At 43.0% G+C, this 18261-nt stretch overlaps 2 protein-coding genes across 11 annotated transcripts in view; both read right to left on the bottom strand.

Moving 5' to 3' along the window:
* The window catches only part of LOC144296348 (olfactory receptor 9S13-like), a 28096-nt gene extending 13350 nt beyond the window's left edge, over positions 1–14746 (bottom strand). For 3 of the 10 annotated variants that reach the window (XM_077869481.1, XM_077869484.1, XM_077869487.1), the window contains exon 1: positions 3601–3816. Coding sequence is in view for 1 of the 10 variants with exons in the window: in XM_077869477.1 (XP_077725603.1) it covers positions 7934–7953 (20 nt within the window). In the remaining 9 variants the exon portion in view is untranslated. Of the gene's footprint in view, positions 1–685; positions 875–3600; positions 3817–7933; positions 8172–14524 lie in introns of those variants that run through there. The other 7 variants (XM_077869480.1, XM_077869486.1, XM_077869482.1 and 4 more) reach the window with 6 other exon arrangements.
* On the bottom strand, positions 13210–14381 carry LOC144296352 (olfactory receptor 9S13-like). Its single transcript, XM_077869493.1, has one exon. The coding sequence runs from the start codon at positions 14333–14335 to the stop codon at positions 13385–13387; it is 951 nt and encodes a 316-aa protein (XP_077725619.1). The 5' UTR covers positions 14336–14381; the 3' UTR covers positions 13210–13384.
* Positions 14747–18261: the final 3515 nt, after the last annotated feature.

Raw genomic sequence — 18261 nt, 5'->3', positions numbered from 1 at the left:
AGCCAAATGCCCATGAAATGGTGAAGAGATAAACAAAATGTGAAATATTCATACAGTGGAACAATATTCATCTAGAAAAGAAATAGAGTTCTCATGTGTGTGAGGGGGGGTCTGAGAGGGAGTGTACAGGTGAGCTGGGAGAGGGGCAAAAGGAGAGAAGGGGAGAGGGGGAATCTTAAGTAGGATCCATGCCCAGCATGGAGTCCAATATGGGGCTTGACTCACAACCCTGAGATCATGACCTGAGCCCAAATCAAGAGTCCGATGCTGAGCTAGGTGATCCACCTGGACCCCCAAAAGGTATTCCTTGATCTCCTATGATCTACTACAAGACAGAACACAGATGAGCCTTGAAAACATTATGTTGAGTAAATGAAGCTTGACACAAAAGCCTGAATATTCTATAAGTCCATTTATATAAAATGTGCAGAAGAGGGACAGAAGTGCATTTGTTTGCCAAGATATGGTTGGGAGAGAGGGAAGGGAGAGTACTGGTTTCTTTGTGTTATGAAACTCTTCTGGAACCAGAGAATTGAACACAGTGGATATAATAAAAAAAATGAAAGGCCACACTTGTTTGTACAATTTGAACTGGTAAAATTGTGACTTTCATGCCATGAGAGGATCATTCCTCATTTTAAGTTTTAAAAATAATAAATAATGAAGGTGAAATAAGAATACTCACCAGCACTTTTAAATTGAGAAATTTAATTGAAGGACAAAAATATTATAAAAATTCCACGAGTTCATAATGTTAAGAAAAAGTCCCTTCTTTGGCTATCTTTAGAAGGTGATGTTGAGGAAATCCACACAGTGACCCTCACAGTGAGGAAGTAAATGTTTAGAGTGATTTTTCCTTTAAACAATCCTGCAACTAATAAATAAAAATTGAATTATGGAATTTGAATATTATCATCTGATAAACCCATAATGAAACAAAAAGTTCAGGTAAGATTATTCATGGCCACTAATATTACAAAACAAGAGATGCAGCCAGGTGGACCTCTCAGTGGAGGTACACACAACACCTATTAAATATTCCTGCCAGAAAATCAATTATGAGTCAGACTGAGTCTTTAGACCTACCAAATTACAGGAAATATAAGGAGCAATAGAATATGCTAATTAACCCTACAGGGACAAGGTCAGCAAAATCTGTGATGTCTGTGAGAAGCTATGCATGATAAACAACCTGTTTGTTCAATAAATAGGGTGAGTAATAATATTGAAATGAAAATAGAGGGACAGGCAGCCAATGAATGAGAGACTTTAGAGGCATCATGAGAACACAGTGTAAGGATGTTATGAATCCTGTTCCAAAACAGACCAGAAAGGAAAAAGGAGTCAATCAGGACAATTAAAACACTAAATGGAAATTTTACAATATTAAGAAGTCATGATTGTTTAAAGGATAATAGAAACATTAGAGTTGTCTTTCTTTAAAGTCCTCACTGTTTAGAGGGATTGGATATGATCAGCTCTTGGTTAATAATATTGAAGTTGGTGCGTGTGATAGGTAATCCATTACTGCCTTAGTTTCATGTCCATGTGTTTGTGAACAGCTGTAATAAAGAGAGGTATTTATCTAAAAATAAAATGAAACTAAGTGGAGAGAATTTGTCCCCACACTGGAGGAGAAGCAGATGTGACCTTTAGGTAGCAGGAAACTGACCCTGGGGGTGAGGGGAGCTCAGTGATGGCAGAAAGAATGTGAGACAAGAATCCATCAAAATCCTAGAGGAGAACACAGGCAACACCCTTTTTGAACTTGGCCACAGCAACTTCTTGAAGATCCATCTATGAAGGCAAGGGAAAGAAAAGCAAAAATGAACTATTGGGACTTAATAAGATAAAAAGCTTCTGCACAGCAAAAGAAACAGTCAACATAACTAAAAGACAAGCTACAGATGTGAGAAGATATTTGCAAATGACCTATCAGATCAAGGGCTAGTATCCAAGATCTATAAAGAACTTATTAAACTCAACAGCAGCAAATAAAATAAAATAAATAAACTCAACAGCAAAGAATCAAACAATTCAATCGTGAAATGGGCAAAAGATTGAACATAAATGTCACCAAAGAAGACATACACATGGACAACAAGCACATGAGAAAATGCTCCACATCTCTTGTCATCAGGGAAATACAAATCAAAATCACAAGGAGACCCCACTTCACACTAGTGAGAATGCTGAAACTTAACAAGACAGGAAACAACAGATGTTGGAGAGGATGTGGAGAAAGGGGAACCCTCTTGCACAGTTGGTGGGAATGTGAACTGGTACAGCCACTCTGGAAAACTGTGTGGAGGTTCCTCAAAGAGTGAAAAATAGATCTGCCCTATGACCCAGCAATTGCACTTCTGGGGATTTACCCCAAAGATACAGATGCAATGAAACGCCGGGACACCTGCACCCCGATGTTTATAGCAGCAATGTCCACAGTAGCCAAACTGTGGAAGGAGCCTCGGTGTCCATCGACAGATGATGGATAGAGAAGCTGTGGTCTATGTATACAATGGAATATTCCTCAGCCACTAGAAATGACAAATACCCACCATTAGCTTCAATGTGGAGGGACCTGGAGGGTATTACGCTCAGTGAAGTAAGTCAATCGGAGAAGGGCAAACATTATATGGTCTCATTCATACGGGGAATATAAAAATTAGTGAAAGGGATTATAAGGGAAAGGAGAGAAAATGAGTGGGAAATATCAGAGAGGGAGACAGGACATGAGAGACTCCTAACTCTGGGAAACGAACAAGAGGTAATGGAAGGGTAGGTGGGTGGGGGTTGAGGTGACTGGGTGACGGGCTCTAAGGAGGGCACTTGGCGGGATGAGCACTGGGTGTTATGCTATATGTTGGCAAATCGAACTCCAATAAAAAGTATACAAAAAAAGATAAAGGGCCCCAAATAAATACAGATTTTATTCAGTGCACATCAGGTTGAAAATGCAGAAAGTAAAGTACACCACACCAAAGACAGGTAATTGGGAGTTAATACATAGAGTTAAAAGGGTTTCCTCATTGTTTAGGGAGCCAATGACTATATTAACGTAGGTTGTGTTAAGTCAATAACGCAGGTTTTACTTTGTTTGCCTCATTTAAATGACTGTGAAAAATCAAGTAAAGAGAGAAAAAAATAAAAAGCACTAAAAAGAACAGTATGCATAAAGCCTAACTTTGTCTTTATTTTATTGATTTATTCATGAGATATACAGAGAGAGAGAGAGAGACAGAGACATTGAGAGAGGGAGAAACAGGATCCTTGCGGGGAGCCCGATGAGGGACTTGATCCCTGGACCCAGGAGCACACCCTGAGCTGAAGGCAAACGCTCAACCACTTAGCCATCCAGGCGTCCTTAAATACGCCTGTATAATGTGAAGGACTCATGTGTCTTGTACAATATAAATGGAATAAAGTTTCCAATGAAAAGATGTGCCAGTAGGCAGGTTGAAGAAACAAAACTTAACCATACGGTATAAAAACAATTAGAAAAAAGCAAACATAAATTGTTGAAAACAAAGTGATGGAAACATACACAGCAAACTAACATTCCACCAGACAACCACACGACACCACAGTTGCTATACTAACCCCAAAGCCCACTTCAGGATGGAAGCACCAGCTGAGAAGAGGGCACTTCACAGTGACCAGAAACATTTGGTTCCCCCAAGACGGGCAACCATGCTAAATGTGTGAGCACCTGCCAGAAGAGCCTCAGGATGTACAAAGCAAAACTGGGCACTTTCAGGAGAAAAGTACAAATCCACAACTATGTGAGAGATTTTAACCCCCTCCCTTGGAACTGATAGAACAATCTCACAAGATTCCAACCTGGATATGGAACGTTTAGGCAGTAACGTAGTGACCATAACCTAATGGAGCACAGCACCCAACGGCAGAATGTATATTCTTTGTTTCTTTTTTTTTTAAATTGTTTAAAGTCCAGTATAGTTATCAGAGTATAATATTGGTTTCAGGTTTACAGTATAGTGATTTAGCCCTTCCATAGAGCACCTGGTGCTGCTCATCACGACAGGTGCTCTCCTTCATCCCTATCACCTTGTCCCCACCCACCCCCCGCCACCCACCTCCCTCTCTTACCCTCAGTGTGTTCTCTGTAGTTCAGAGTCTGCTTTATGGTTTGCATCTCTCCTTTCTTCCTCTATGTTCATTCGTTTTGTTTCGTAAATTCCACACATAAGTGAGATCATATGATAATTCTCTTTCTCTGACTACTTTCATTTAGCACAATACCCTCTATATCCACCCATGTTGTTGTAAATGGCAAGACTTCATGGTCTTTTATGGCTGAGTCCATTATATGTATATATCACCTCTACCAAATCCATTCATCAGAGGACGTACGTTATTTTCTTTTTCTTTTTTCTATTGGAGTTCAATTTGCCAACATATAGCATAACACCCAGTGCTCATCCTGCCAAGTGCCCCTGTCAGTGCCCATCACCCAGTCACCTCAACCCCCCGCCCACCTCCCTTTCCACTACCCCTCGTTCGTTTCCTAAATTTAGGTGTCTCTCATGTTTTGTCACCCTCACTGATATTTTCACTAATTTTCTCTCCTTTCCCCTTTAGTTCCTTTCACTAATTTTTATATTTCAAATGAATGAGACCATATAATGTTTGTCCTTCTCCGATTGACTTATTTCACTCAACATCATACCCTCCAGTTCCATCCACGTCGAAGCAAATGGTGGGTATTTGTCGTTTCTAATGGCTGAGTGATATTCCATTGTAAAAAAGAACTGCCCTAGGACCCAGCAATTGCACTGCTGGGGACTTACCCCAAAGATACAGATGCAATGAAACGCCGGGACACCTGCACCCCAATGTTTATAGCAGCAATGTCCACAATAGCCAAACTGTGGAAGGAGCCTCGGTGTCCATTGAAAGATGAATGGATAAAGAAGATGTGGTCTATGTATACTACATGTACATTATTTTCAAGTTTACAAAGGACATATATACACAGTGACTATATTCTGGACACAGAGCCACTTTCAACAAATTTCAAAGGATTCAAAGTGTATAAAATATATTTGTGTGCAATTTAAATTAAACCAAAAGTAACGACAAATACCCACCATTTGCTTCAATGTGGATTGAACTGGAGAGTATTATGCTGAGTGAAGTAAGTCAATCAGAGAAGGACAAACATTATATGTTCACATTCATTTGGAGAATATAAATAATAGTGAAAGGGAATATAAGGGAAGGGAGAAGAAATGCGTGGGAAATATCAGAAAGGGAGACAGAACATAAAGACTCCTACCTCTGGGAAACGAACTAGGGGTAGTGGAAGGGGAGGAGGGCAGGGGGTGGGGGTAAATGGGTGATGGGCACTGATGGGGGCACTTGATGGGATGAACACTGGGTGTTATTCTGTATATTGGTAAATTGAACACCAATAAAAAATAAATTTATTATAAAAAATAAACCAAAAGTAAGTCACAAAGAGCATTTTAAAATCCTCATGTATTTTTTCATTTAAAATGTTGGCAAATCAGGGACGCCTGGGTGGCTCAGTGGTTGAGTGTCTGCCTTTGGCCCAAGGCATGATCCTGGAGACCCAGGATAGAGTCCCACATCGGGCTCCCTGCATAGAGCCTGCTTCTCCCTCTACCTGTGTCTTTGCCTCTCTCTCTCTGTGTGTGTCTCATGAATAAATAAATAAATAAATAAATAAAATCTTTAAAAAAAGTGTTGGCAAATCGAACTTCAATTAAAAATATACATATCAGGGATCCCTGGGTGGCACAGCGGTTTGGCGCCTGACTTTGGCCCAGGGCGCGATCCTGGAGACCCGGGATCAAATCCCACATCGGGCTCCCGGTGAATGGAGCCTGCTTCTCCCTCTGCCTATGTCTCTGCCTCTCTCTCTATCTGTGACTACCATAAATAAAAAAAAATTAAAAAAAAAATATACATATCAAAATAAAATGTAAGTAAGCTGCAGGTCTAAACAATAATTTTGAAATTTAAAATTGTGTAAGATGAGCAACAAAAATATTATCAGGATACATTTAAGACTGTGTTCAAAGGGAAATTTATAGGTTTCTATCCATATGCTAGAAAGGCAGAAAAACAGCAAATCAGTATTTATTTGAAAATATTATAAAAGATTAGTGAATGAAATCCCAAGGAAATAGAAAGGAAGAAAGTAAAGAATCAACTTCATTAAACAGTAAACAGAAACACACCAGAGATGTTATACCAAAAGATGATTATTTGGGAAGACTGATAAGATGACAAGACTTTGGAAGGATGAAGGAGAAAAGGCAAAAATTTCTGATGTCAGGAGTGAAAGGAGGATACCACTGAGATCCTAGAATTCGAGTGGATCGTGACAGAATGTTTTCATAACTTGAAATGTTGATAAAAATGGCAAACTATTAGAAAGATATCACCCACGCCCAGTGGATTCTCCCAACAAAGTAGAAGATACATGAGATCCATAGTTTGAGAAATATAAGAAGTTCTTTAAAATCTTTCCATATAAAAGATCCCGGTACTAGATGGCTTTCCCTGTAACAGTAGATACTTCTTCTAATTACGACAAAATCTAACAAAATAATCATACAATATCTTCAATATAATAGAAGAGGGTCAAACTTCCATGTTATTTTATGAGCACATGTAATCATAATGGCAAAATCTGAAAAGGACTTTATAAGAAAAAATTTAAAAAATACGCCATCTCAATTACAAGTATATAAGCAAATTTACCAACAAAAGCTAATTAAGTAACATATAAAAATTATCGTATGTTGGACACCAAGTTGTCTGTAATCCAGGAATGCATAAAACTGTTGAGAGAAACCAAAGTAGATTAAGTGACATGGCGGGATGTGGCAGGTTCCCAACCAGCACACCGAGTATTGCAATGATGCCAGTTCTCCCCACACTGAACTGAGTCAGTGTGATCCCAGTGACTTTTTTATTGCGGAATTGGAAAAGCTGATCCTAAACTGCGTGCTGAAATGTGTAAAATTGAGTGTGTCTAAGACATTCTTGAGGAGACAAACAGCGTGGGGGGATTTGCACGACAGACAACCATAAGTAGCGGCAATGAAACGATGACGGCATTAGCAGATTGACCATCTGCTGATGGAACAGAACAGGGAGCCTGGAAGTCAACCCCGTTCTTCTCTAATAATCCCATTTAACAAACAGGTGGCTAGCTCCCAGTGTGGAATAGTCACAATCTCCCTCATGTCATATTGCTCCCTAATACAAATGAGTGACAGCTTCCCCACCAGCTGAAGGATCCTAGAGAGGAACCCAGGAGCAGCCATGTGAGGTGATCCCGGATCCAACAGGGGACATCATGCTGGGAATTATCTATTTTCTGGTTATGCCACTAATGTCTGTCACCCCCATGCACTGTTTCGCTGTGATCAGCTCTCCTGTCTCCCATCTTTACCTCTCCATCACCTCTATGATGTGACTGATTTCCTCTTTGTGCCATCAGCAGCCTGGTCACAGCCCCTCACTGCCCGTGTCCCAATATATTGCAGTCTTTGTTGTCATGTCTGCCTTCCTGCAGAGCCATGAGCTCCCAGGGCTGGCCTTGGTCTACACTATTTCTGTATCTCCCACCCCGTGGCCATGTCCTTTAGAAGTGTGTGTGCTCAGTACTCTGGGGAGCTAACGATTTGAGCATGAGAAATGCACTTCAGGTCATGAGGGAGCCTGGTGCTGTGATCCTCTGATTGAATTCAAAACCTGTTCATTCAGATGGAATGACCCTGAAGCCCAAGACAGTGCTGCCAGGGCAGGAGTGGGGTCACCCCCTCTGCTGAGGCAAGCCCTGAGTGCTTCCTGTCTACCATAGCTCTGATGCCTCCCTTACACCGGTGTCCTTCATACCCTGGGACCCCTAAGGGATGGTTGCCTTGACCCTTACCTCCTCCAGGTGAGGGTCATGACTGTTGAAGCTCACACAGCCAGCACCTGCTTCTCCCAGGGTCTCTGAGCTCCTGGCCCTCAGGTGCTGATGATAAAGAAGTGTGAGCTGAGGAATGCCACCCCTCCTCCTTCAGCTCTGGCTTTCCAGGCAATGAAGAGAGAGTGAGAAGGAGATAGGAGAGGGCCCTCAGGGTCCAGGGACAGTCTAGATGAGTGCCCTAAGTTCCGGATTCTAGAAGCTCCTTCTCCTGGTAGAATCAGGGAATAGAATGGTCTCTGCTCACCTCAGCTTCTGAGTTTTGTTGCCTCCTCCAGGCAGCAGCACAAGGACGTGTATCTTGGGGTCACTGTGCTGGGAAGTTCTTTCCACCTACAAGGCTGGGACTTGGAGCCTTGAATGGCCAATTAAGAGAGCTTGTTTGTATTTTGGCCTCTGGAGTGCATTGGGATCTCTGGCTCTCCTGGGTACACCTGTCCCTAAGCTTTATCTGACCCACCCTCCCCTACATGGCCAGGCACCAAAGCCCAGAAGTCTCTTGGGGCCCTAAGATAAACAGAAGAGATAAGCAGACTAAGAGCTGACTCTGTGGCCCTACGTGTACTGTCCTCCCGGGAGTGGCAAGTGTGAAGTCCTGAGCCTAAAGACATTTTCTCACGGCTTCCTACTATCACCTTAGGTGTACCATTCTTCTGTGAGCTGAAATGAACTGTTAGAAAACAATCCTCTTTGGGTTCATCTGAGTTTGTTGTTGGTCCCCGACAGCAAGAGTGATCCACGAGTGGGAGAAGACCACCCTGAATACATCTCTGTTCCTGGAAGAGGATCAGTTAAGAGTTGCTTTTCAAATTTATAAAACTGAAATGTGTTTGAAAAACAAGAGCTTATAAAGTGTTTGGTGAGCAGTGAGGATGCCTCTCTATTTACTCCAGTCACTGTCCCTACTCTGTGGAAGGGCAAGGGTTGCGACCTCCACAACTACTAGGAGAGGAGGTGGTCTAGTGGTGGATGTGTCTTTTAATTAATTAAATAATTTGTCTCTATTTTTTTAATTTTTTATTTTATTTTATATCTTTCATAATGCATTTATTTTTTACTGATGTTCAATTTGCCAACATACAGAATAACACCCAGTGCTCATCCCGTCAAGTGCCCCCATCAGTGCCCGTCACCCATTCACCCCCACCCCCCTCCTCTTCCACCACCCCTAGTTCGTCTCCCAGAGTTAGGAGTCTCTCATGTTCTGTCTCCCTTTCTGATATTTCCTACCCATTTCTTCTCCCTTCCCTTCTATTCCCTTTCACTATTATTTATATTCCCCAAAAGAAGAGAACATATAATGGTTGTCCTTCTCCGATTGACTCATTTCACTCAGCATAATACCCTCCAGTTCCATTCACATCGAAGCAAATGGTGGGTATTTGTCATTTCTAGTGGCTGAGGAATATTCCTTTTTTTTTTGATATAGCTATAATTTTTAATAAAACAATATATTAAGCTAAAACTAAATTGATTTTCTTTATCTTTTTTTTAAATTTATTTTTTATTGGTGTTCAATTTACTAACATACAGAATAACCCCCAGTGCCCGTCACCCATTCACTCCCACCCCCCGCCCTCCTCCCCTTCTACCACCCCTAGTTCGTTTCCCAGAGTTAGCAGTCTTTACGTTCTGTCTCCCTTTCTGATATTTCCCACACATTTCTTCCCCCTTCCCTTATATTCCCTTTCACTATTATTTATATTCCCCAAATGAATGAGAACATATAATGTTTGTCCTTCTCCGACTGACTTCACTCAGCATAATACCCTCCAGTTCCATCCACGTTGAAGCAAATGGAGGGTATTTGTCGTTTCTAATGGCTGAGGAATATTCCATTGTGTACAGAAACCACATCTTCTTTATCCATTCATCTTTCGATGGACACCGAGGCTCCTTCCACAGTGTGGCTATTGTGGACATTGCTGCTAGAAACATCGGGTGCAGGTGTCCCGGCGTTTCATTGCATCTGAATCTTTGGGGTAAATCCCCAACAGTGCTATTGCTGGGTCGTAGGGCAGGTCTATTTTTAACTCTTTGAGGAACCTCCACACAGTTTTCCAGAGTGGCTGCACCAGTTCACATTCCCACCAACAGTGTAAGAGGGTTCCCTTTTCTCCACATCCTCTCCAACATTTGTTGTTTTCTGCCTTGTTAATTTTCCCCATTCTCACTGGGGTGAGGTGGTATCTCATTGTGGTTTTGATTTGTATTTCCCTGATGGCAAGTGATGCAGAGCATTTTCTCATATGCATGTTGGCCATGTCTGTTTAATGCAATCCCTATCAAAATACCATGGACTTTCTTCAGATAGTTAGAACAAATTATTTTAAGATTTGTGTGGAATCAGAAAAGACCCCGAATAGCCAGGGGAATTTTAAAAAAGAAAACCATTTCTGGGGGCATCACAATGCCAGATTTCAGGTTGTACTACAAAGCTGTGGTCATCAAGACAGTGTGGTACTGGCACAAAAACAGACATATAGATCAGTGGAACAGAATAGAGAACCCAGAAGTGGACCCTGAACTTTATGGCCAACTAATATTCGATAAAGGAGGAAAGACTATCCATTGGAAGAAAGACAGTCTCTTCAATAAATGGTGCTGGGAAAATTGGACATCCACATGCAGAAGAATGAAACTAGACCACTCTCTTGCACCATACACAAAGATAAACTCAAAATGTCTTGATGAAGTCCCAATAGTTCATTTTTGCTTTTGTTTCTTTTGCCTTCATCAAGATAAGAAGCTTTTGCACAGCAAAGGATACAGTCAACAAAACTCAAAGACAACCTACAGAATGGGAGAAGATATTTGCAAATGACATATCAGATAAAGGGCTAGTTTCCAAGATCTATAAAGAACTTATTAAACTCAACAGCAAAGAAAAAGACAATCCAATCATGAAATGGGCAAAAGACATGAACAGAAATCTCACAGAGGAAGACATACACATGGCCAACAAGCACTTGAGAAATGCTCTGCATCACTTGCCATCAGGGAAATACAAATCAAAACCACAATGAGATCCCACCTCACACCAGTGAGAATGGGGAAAATTAACAAGGCAGGAAACCACAAATGTTGGAGAGGATGCGGAGAAAAGGGAACCCTCTTACACTGTTGGTGGGAATGTGAACTGGTGCAGCCACTCTGGCAAACTGTGTGGAGGTTCCTCAAAGAGTTAAAAATAGACCTGCCCTACGACCCAGCAATTGCACTGCTGGGGATTTACCCCAAAGATTCAGATGCAACGAAACGCCGGGACACCTGCACCCGATGTTTCTAGCAGCAATGTCCACAATAGCCAAATTGTGAAAGGAGCCTCGGTGTCCATCGAAAGATGAATGGATAAAGAAGATGTGGTTTGGGATCCCTGGGTGGCGCAGCGGTTTAGCGCCTGTCTTTGGCCCAGGGCGTGATCCTGGAGACCTAGGATCGAATCCCACATCGGGCTCCCAGTGCATGGAGCCTGCTTCTCCCTCTGCCTGTGTCTTTGCCTCTCTCTCTCTGTGACTATCATAAATAAATAAAAATTAAAAAAAAAGAAGATGTGGTTTATGTATACAATTGAATATTCCTCAGCCGTTAGAAATGACAAATACCCACCATTTGCTTCAATGTGGATGGAACTGGAGGGTATTATGCTGAGTGAAATGAGTCAATTGGAGAAGGACAAACATTATATGTTCTCATTCATTTGGGGAATGTAAATAATAGTGAAAGGGAATAGAAGGGAAGGGAGAAGAAATGGGTAGGAAATATCAGAAAGGGACACAGAACATGAGAGACTCCTGACTCTGGGAGACGAACTAGGGTTGGTGGAAGGGGAGGAGGGCGGGGGTGGGGGTGAATGGGTGATGGGCACTGATGGAGGCACTTGACGGGATGAGCACTGGGTGTTATTCTGTATGTTTTCAAATTGAAACCACAATGAGATACCACCTCACACCAGTGAGAATGGGGAAAATTAACAAGGCAGGAAACAACAAATATGGGAGAGGATGTGGAGACATGAGAACCCTCCTGCACTGTTGGTGGGAATGTGAACTGGTGCAGCCACTCTGGAAAACTGTGTGGAAGTTCCTCAAAGAGTTAAAAATAGACCTGCCCTATGACCCAGCAATTGCACTGCTGGGGATTTACCCCAAAGATACTAATGCAGTGAAATGGCAGGACACCTGCATCCCAATGTTTCTAGCAGCAATGTCCACAATAGCCAAACTGTGGAAGAAGCCTCAGTGTCCATCAAAAGATGAATGGATAAAGAAGATGTGGTCTATGTATACAATAGAATATTCCTCAGCCATCAGAAATGACAAATACCCACCATTTGCTTCAACGTGAATGGAACTGGAGGGTATTATGCTGAGTGAAATAAGTCAATTGGAGAAGGACAAATATTATATGCTGTCATTCACTTGGGGAATATAAAACTTAGTGAAAGGGAATAAAGGGGAAAGGAGAGAAAATGAATGAAAATATCAGTGAGGGTGACAGAACATGAGAGACACCTAACTCTGGGAAACAAACAAGGGGTGGTGGAAAGGGAGGTGGGGGGGGTTGGGGTGACTGGGTGATGGGCACTGAGGGGGGCACTTGATGGGATGAGCACTTGGTGTTATGCTATATGTTGGCAAATTGAACTCCAATAAAAAAAATTAAAAAAAAACACCAATAAAAAAATAAATTTATTATTTAAAAAATCTCAGGGAAGACATAGACATGGCCAACATGCACATGAGATAATTTGTCTTTTATTATTTTTTTATTTTTATTTTTATTTTTTTTTGATAATTTGTCTTTTTAAAAGAGAATATGACCACTCCCCAGAACAGGTCTCTAATTTTTTATCTTTTTACTAGTTGCCATGTAATCATCACTTTTGTAAGATCATGACATTCTCTTTCAGTGTCTCGAGGGTATTGTTGTGTGGAGGACCAGGACTTCCTCATTTCACTATGTGAATGGCTTTTTATGATTGTATTTTTAAAAAATTTAATTCAGTTAGCCAATATATGCTACATCATGTTTCAGATGTAGTTTTCAATCATTCATCAATTGAATATAACACCTGTGTTCATCACATCACATGCCCACCTTAATGCCCATCACCCATTTACCCCATTCCCCGACCTTTCTGTCCAGCAAACCTCAATTTGTTTCCAAGACTGAAGAGTCATTTCTAAAAATTTTATTCTGAAAAAAAGCACTGAAACTAAGATCAACCCATTAACTTTCAAGGGCACAATATACCATTGTTGGTTGTAGATAGCATATGACATTTATCTAAAGCTTATTCTTCTTGTTTGAGAAATATGCCAGTTAAAGAAAACTGAGCTCCCCATCTGTGGCAACCTCCATAGCTTCCATCAAGCCTGCAGGACACACTGACTCCCTACTGCACATCCTTCACGTGACTGTGTGTTTCTGGCCCAGCCTCTGCACAGCTTCCTTCACATCCTTGTTTCGCAGACTGTAGATGAGAGGATTGAGCATTGGGATGACCAGCGTGTAGAAGACAGAGACCACCTTGCCCTGCTCCATGGACTCAATTGCTCCTGGCTGGGCATACATGACAAAGAGAGTCCCAAAAAAGAGGGTCACTGCAGTCATGTGGGAGCCACAGGTGGAGAAGATCTTGCGTCTCCCAGCTCCTGACCGCATCCTCAGGATGGTCACTGTGATGTAGCCATAGGAGATGAGGATCACAAATGTCACACCCACAATGATGAGCCCACAGATGCCAAACAAGAGAAGTTTATTGATGGCCGTGTTGCCACAGGCGATCTGGAGCAGAGGGGGCACATCACAGAAGAAGTGGTTGATGCGGTTGGAGCTGCAGAATGAGAGGTGGAATGTGAAGCTGGTCTGCACAACAGAGTTGAAGCAGCCTCCACAGTAGGCGCCCAGCACCAGGCGAGTGCAGGCAGACTGGCACATGGTGCTCGGGTAATGTAAGGGGTTACAGATGGCCATGAAGCGGTCATAGGCCATGACACCCAGGAGGAAGCATTCAGTGCTGGCCAGGAGGGAGAAAAAGAAAAACTGGGTGGCACATCCTGCAAAGGTGATGACCTTGGATGAGGAGAAGAAGTTGGCCAGTGCATTGGGGGCGATCACAGATGAGTAGCACAAGTCCACGAAGGAGAGGTTCTTGAGGAAGAAGTACATTGGGGAGTGCAGGCGGGCATCCAGGGTAATTATGATGATCATGAGAATGTTCCCCAGCAGAGTCACCATGTACAGGGCCAGAAACAGAGTGAAGAGTAGCACCTGGGTCTCCAGGCCACCCCCAAATCCCTCCAGCACAAAATCTTGAATGTAGACCTTGGAGAGGTTTTCATTACTGTGGGATGGCATGAGCCTCAGTCCTCACCAGGGGAATTACTTGTCCAGTATTAGCAGATTAAGCCATTTTCTGCTGAAGTCTATTTAGGAAACATATACAACAAAAACCAAAATGTGATTGAAGGTATAAGGGAATTAATGATTTAGTAAAGAATTACTAAGCAAAATTCAATATACACAGAGGCCCAGGGATTTCCTTACTCAGTGTTTCTTTTTCCCTTGAGACATAGCCATTTTGAAGAGGAATCAGCCAGGCTGCTGAGCAGTGAGATTTTGTCTGGTTTGCAGAACTAATGGTGACTGGTTGGTTACTAGGGACAGGCAGGTTGCACCATGGGAGTGAGATAAATCAGGAGTTGGAATGCAGCTCAGCTTCTGACCATTTCAATCACTTAAATTGTATCAAGATGTGATCTGAGTGCTAGTGCCTCTGACACTTGAAAAAATAAACATATCTCCAGAGGAAGACACATCTTAGATGGCAGATATTATCTATAAAAGTTCTGATTAAATAATGCCAGACAGGGTCGCCTGGGTGGCTCAGTGGTTGGGCACCTGCCTTCGGCCTAGGTCATGATCCCAGTATCCGGAATGAGTTCCGCATCAGGGTTCTGTGAGGAGCCTGCTTCTCCCTCTGCCTGTGTCTCTGCGTCTCTCTCAGTCTGTGTCTCTCATGAATAAATAACTCTTTAAAAAAATAAATAAATAATGCCAACCGAATTTAAGTATTGTATTATGAACTTAAAGAACAGAAGCATGTATCCCTGGGTGGCTCAGCGGTTTAGCGCCTGCCTTTGACTAGGACGTGATCCTGGAGTCCCGGGATTGAGTCCCACGTCGGGCTCCCTGCATGGAGCCTGCTTCTCCCTCTGCCTGTGTCTCTGCCTCTCTCTCTCAGTCTGTGTCTCTCATGAATAAATAAAATAAAATTAAAAAAAAAAGAACAGAAGCAATAGAAAAACCAAAAGAGTCTTTGGTTTTGGAGTTAGCACACATGAACTTTAAAGTTATTAAAAGATGAGAGTAAGAATTTTAGCAGAAATGTGGAAGCTCTAAAGAGAAATAATATCTAACTCTTTATAAATACAATGGCTACAATTAGAACTCAATGAATGAATTTTACAGATTAGAAAGAGCTAAAGAGGAAATTTGTGACCTAGAATACAGATCAGTAGAAAATATTCAGAGTGAAATATCGAGAGACAAAAAGAGAAAAATCAGGAATGAGGATTAGAGATCAAAGATTAGATACATACATACTATGAATTCCTCAAAGAAGAGGAATGAGATAAATAGGCTAAATCAGGGATCCCTGGGTGGCGCAGCGGTTTGGCGCCTGCCTTTGGCCCAGGGCGCGATCCTGGAGACCCGGGATCGAATCCCACGTCGGGCTCCCAGTGCATGGAGCTTGCTTCTCCCTCTGCCTGTGTCTCTGCCTCTCTGTCTCTCTCTGTGTAACTATCATGAATAAATAGATAAAATCTTTAAAAAAATAGGCTAAATCAGAAGTTGAAGAAATAATGGCCAGTTGTTACCTCAAACAAATGAATGATATTATTTTGCAGATACATGAAACCTCCATAGTCAAGGCGGGATTTATACAAAGAACATCACCCTTGGATCTATCATAGTAATAATATATAGAACCAAATTAAGAGGAAAAAATCAAAAGCAGCCTGAAAACGGAAACAGGAATCCTGGGTGGCACATTTGGTTCCATCTCTAACTTCTATTTTTTTTTTCTTAGGTTGTGATATTAGAATTGTGAGATTGGTCCTCCTGGAACATACAGACTCAGCACAGAGTCTCCTTGTGCTGAGAGTCTCCATCTCTCCCACTCCTATTGCCCCTCCCTGTAAAATAAGTAAGTAAATTTTTTTTGAAAAAAGAAGACATAGTGGCTTTAAGGTATCAACCTTAGAAGTAAAACTGGCAATGGTTTACCTGATTAAAAACCATGGAAGACAGAGTAAAATGAATTATATTTTCCTTGGTTCAATGAAAATAGTTACCAACTAGAATTCTACCTCTACCCAAAAATATCCTTCAAGACTCAAAGTGAATTTAGCAATGATAATTAAGACTTCAATACTCCTCTTTCAATAATGAATACTACAGAAAATCTTTTTTTTTTTTTCAAACAACGTGGAACAAGGCCTTATTTTAAGCTATGGAGGAAACTCCTAGAACATAGAAAGAACATGGGGAGAGCCAGTGTCAAGTGTGGGCCATGGAGGAGTCCTGTGTGCTGCAGGTCTGGAGGCAGAAGGGACACGGGCCTCCGCAAGCTGTCCTGGGGTTTGTAGCCACTGGGACCTGACACAGCTCAAGCCACCCACCTTTGGGAAAACTGCGGGGCAAGGCTTGGGAATATTCCGGATGCTGGCTTTCCGGATGCCCAGTGTTGCTCCAAGACCACAGAGGTCAGGTTTCCCTGACTAGGGTTTCCCATGGACATGAGGTCCATACACATGCAGCCTAGAGGGAAGGGGCACACTGGTGACTTGCCAGGTAGCTACGGACTCATGCCCACATTTTCCTCTTAGATCCCAAAAGAGTGGATTGGGAGGTGGAGGGAAATGACCTGTGGCTCGGCGCAGCTCTTTTGTGACTCCCCAGGCCCTGGGCAGCTGACAAAGGGCTCCTGGCTGTGCTCAGCACAGAGGCAGGGCTGCTCCTGGCAGGGCTGCTCCTGGCTGTGCTCAGCACAGAGGCAGGGCCGCGAGGAGTAGGGCCCAGGTTGCACACGACCCTGCAGGTGGCCTCACTGGCAGTGCTGCTGGGCTCTGGGCTGGCCCTTGGGGGCCTCTGAGTGGGTAGATTCCTCAAGCTGGGACTTACAGTAGGGGCATTCGGGCCTCCAGACACAGGATTGTGTTTGGTGCTGGCTTTGGTGGTTGTCATGGGGGTGCTCCCGCAAGGGTGGTCCTGGGTGTTCGGGCCCAAGCTGTTTCTAAAGTGGTGTGTGCTGCTCGGGGCCCTGCTGGTTTGTGGTGTAATGCTGAGAGCTCCAAAGCTGCAGCTCCGGTCTGGGGCAGCCTGTCGCCTCCCCAATCCTGCAGGGGCTGCTGCAACCCCCAAGCTCAAGGGGACTGGGCTTGTGCTGCCAGCTATTGGGCAGTGCTGCCAGCTGTTGGGCCCAGCATTGGTCATGGAGCCAGGGGCAGTGGCTGTGCCAGGGGGCACGACAGCTGGGGTGGCAGCAAAGCCTGGCTGGGAGCCAGCATGGGTCCCTGAGGTGCAGGATGTTGGAAAGGAATCCCGAAAGCCACCTGTGTGACGCTGCCCAAGGAGAGCTGGCCTGAAGCAGAGGTCAGGGCCCCGGCTGCTGTTGAGGCTGGAGCTGCCCGTTGTCCATAGGGGAGAGGGCTGTAAAGGGTGGTGGCTTCCTGACACTACCCATCAGTGGCCGTGAATAGGGGCTGAGCTGGAGTTCCTGGGTTCCCACAGGGGTGTTACACAGGTGGGCTCAGGCTCTAGAACCCAGTGCATGCAGGCCAGTGTTGCCTGTGATGTACAGCAAATCTAAGTGTCAGCAAGGAAATAATAGATTTCAAAAGCAACATAAACCAAATGGTCATAAAGAGCATATGTGGGACACACTGTGCTCATCAATAGCAGAATACATTCGTCTCCAGTGCACGTGGAACATTATCCAGGATAGACATATGTTAGTTCACAAAGCAAGTCTCAATAAATGTTAGAAGATATAAACTACACCAAGTATGTTCTCCAAACAAAATGGAATGAAATCACAGGGCAAAAACATAGCCTTACATAGCATTTGGAAAACTTACAAATATGTTGAAGCTAAACAACATATTTTTAATAACAGAATATAGGTCAAAGAAGAAATCACAATGGTAATACAGTATTTGGAGATGAACAAAACTGGTAACACAGTACACCAAAATTTAGGAGATGCAATGAAAGAAGGA

Source organism: Canis aureus, chromosome 24 (genome assembly GCF_053574225.1).
Source record: "Canis aureus isolate CA01 chromosome 24, VMU_Caureus_v.1.0, whole genome shotgun sequence".
NCBI lineage: Eukaryota > Metazoa > Chordata > Mammalia > Carnivora > Canidae > Canis > Canis aureus.
Note: the sequence above shows the minus strand (reverse complement) of the source record. Positions and strands in the feature narration are given on the sequence as shown.

Excerpts from the sequence above, each read along its gene's own strand:
- LOC144296352 (XM_077869493.1), bottom strand. The coding sequence starts at position 14,335 with ATGCCATCCCACAGTAATGAAAACCTCTCCAAGGTCTACATTCAAGAT.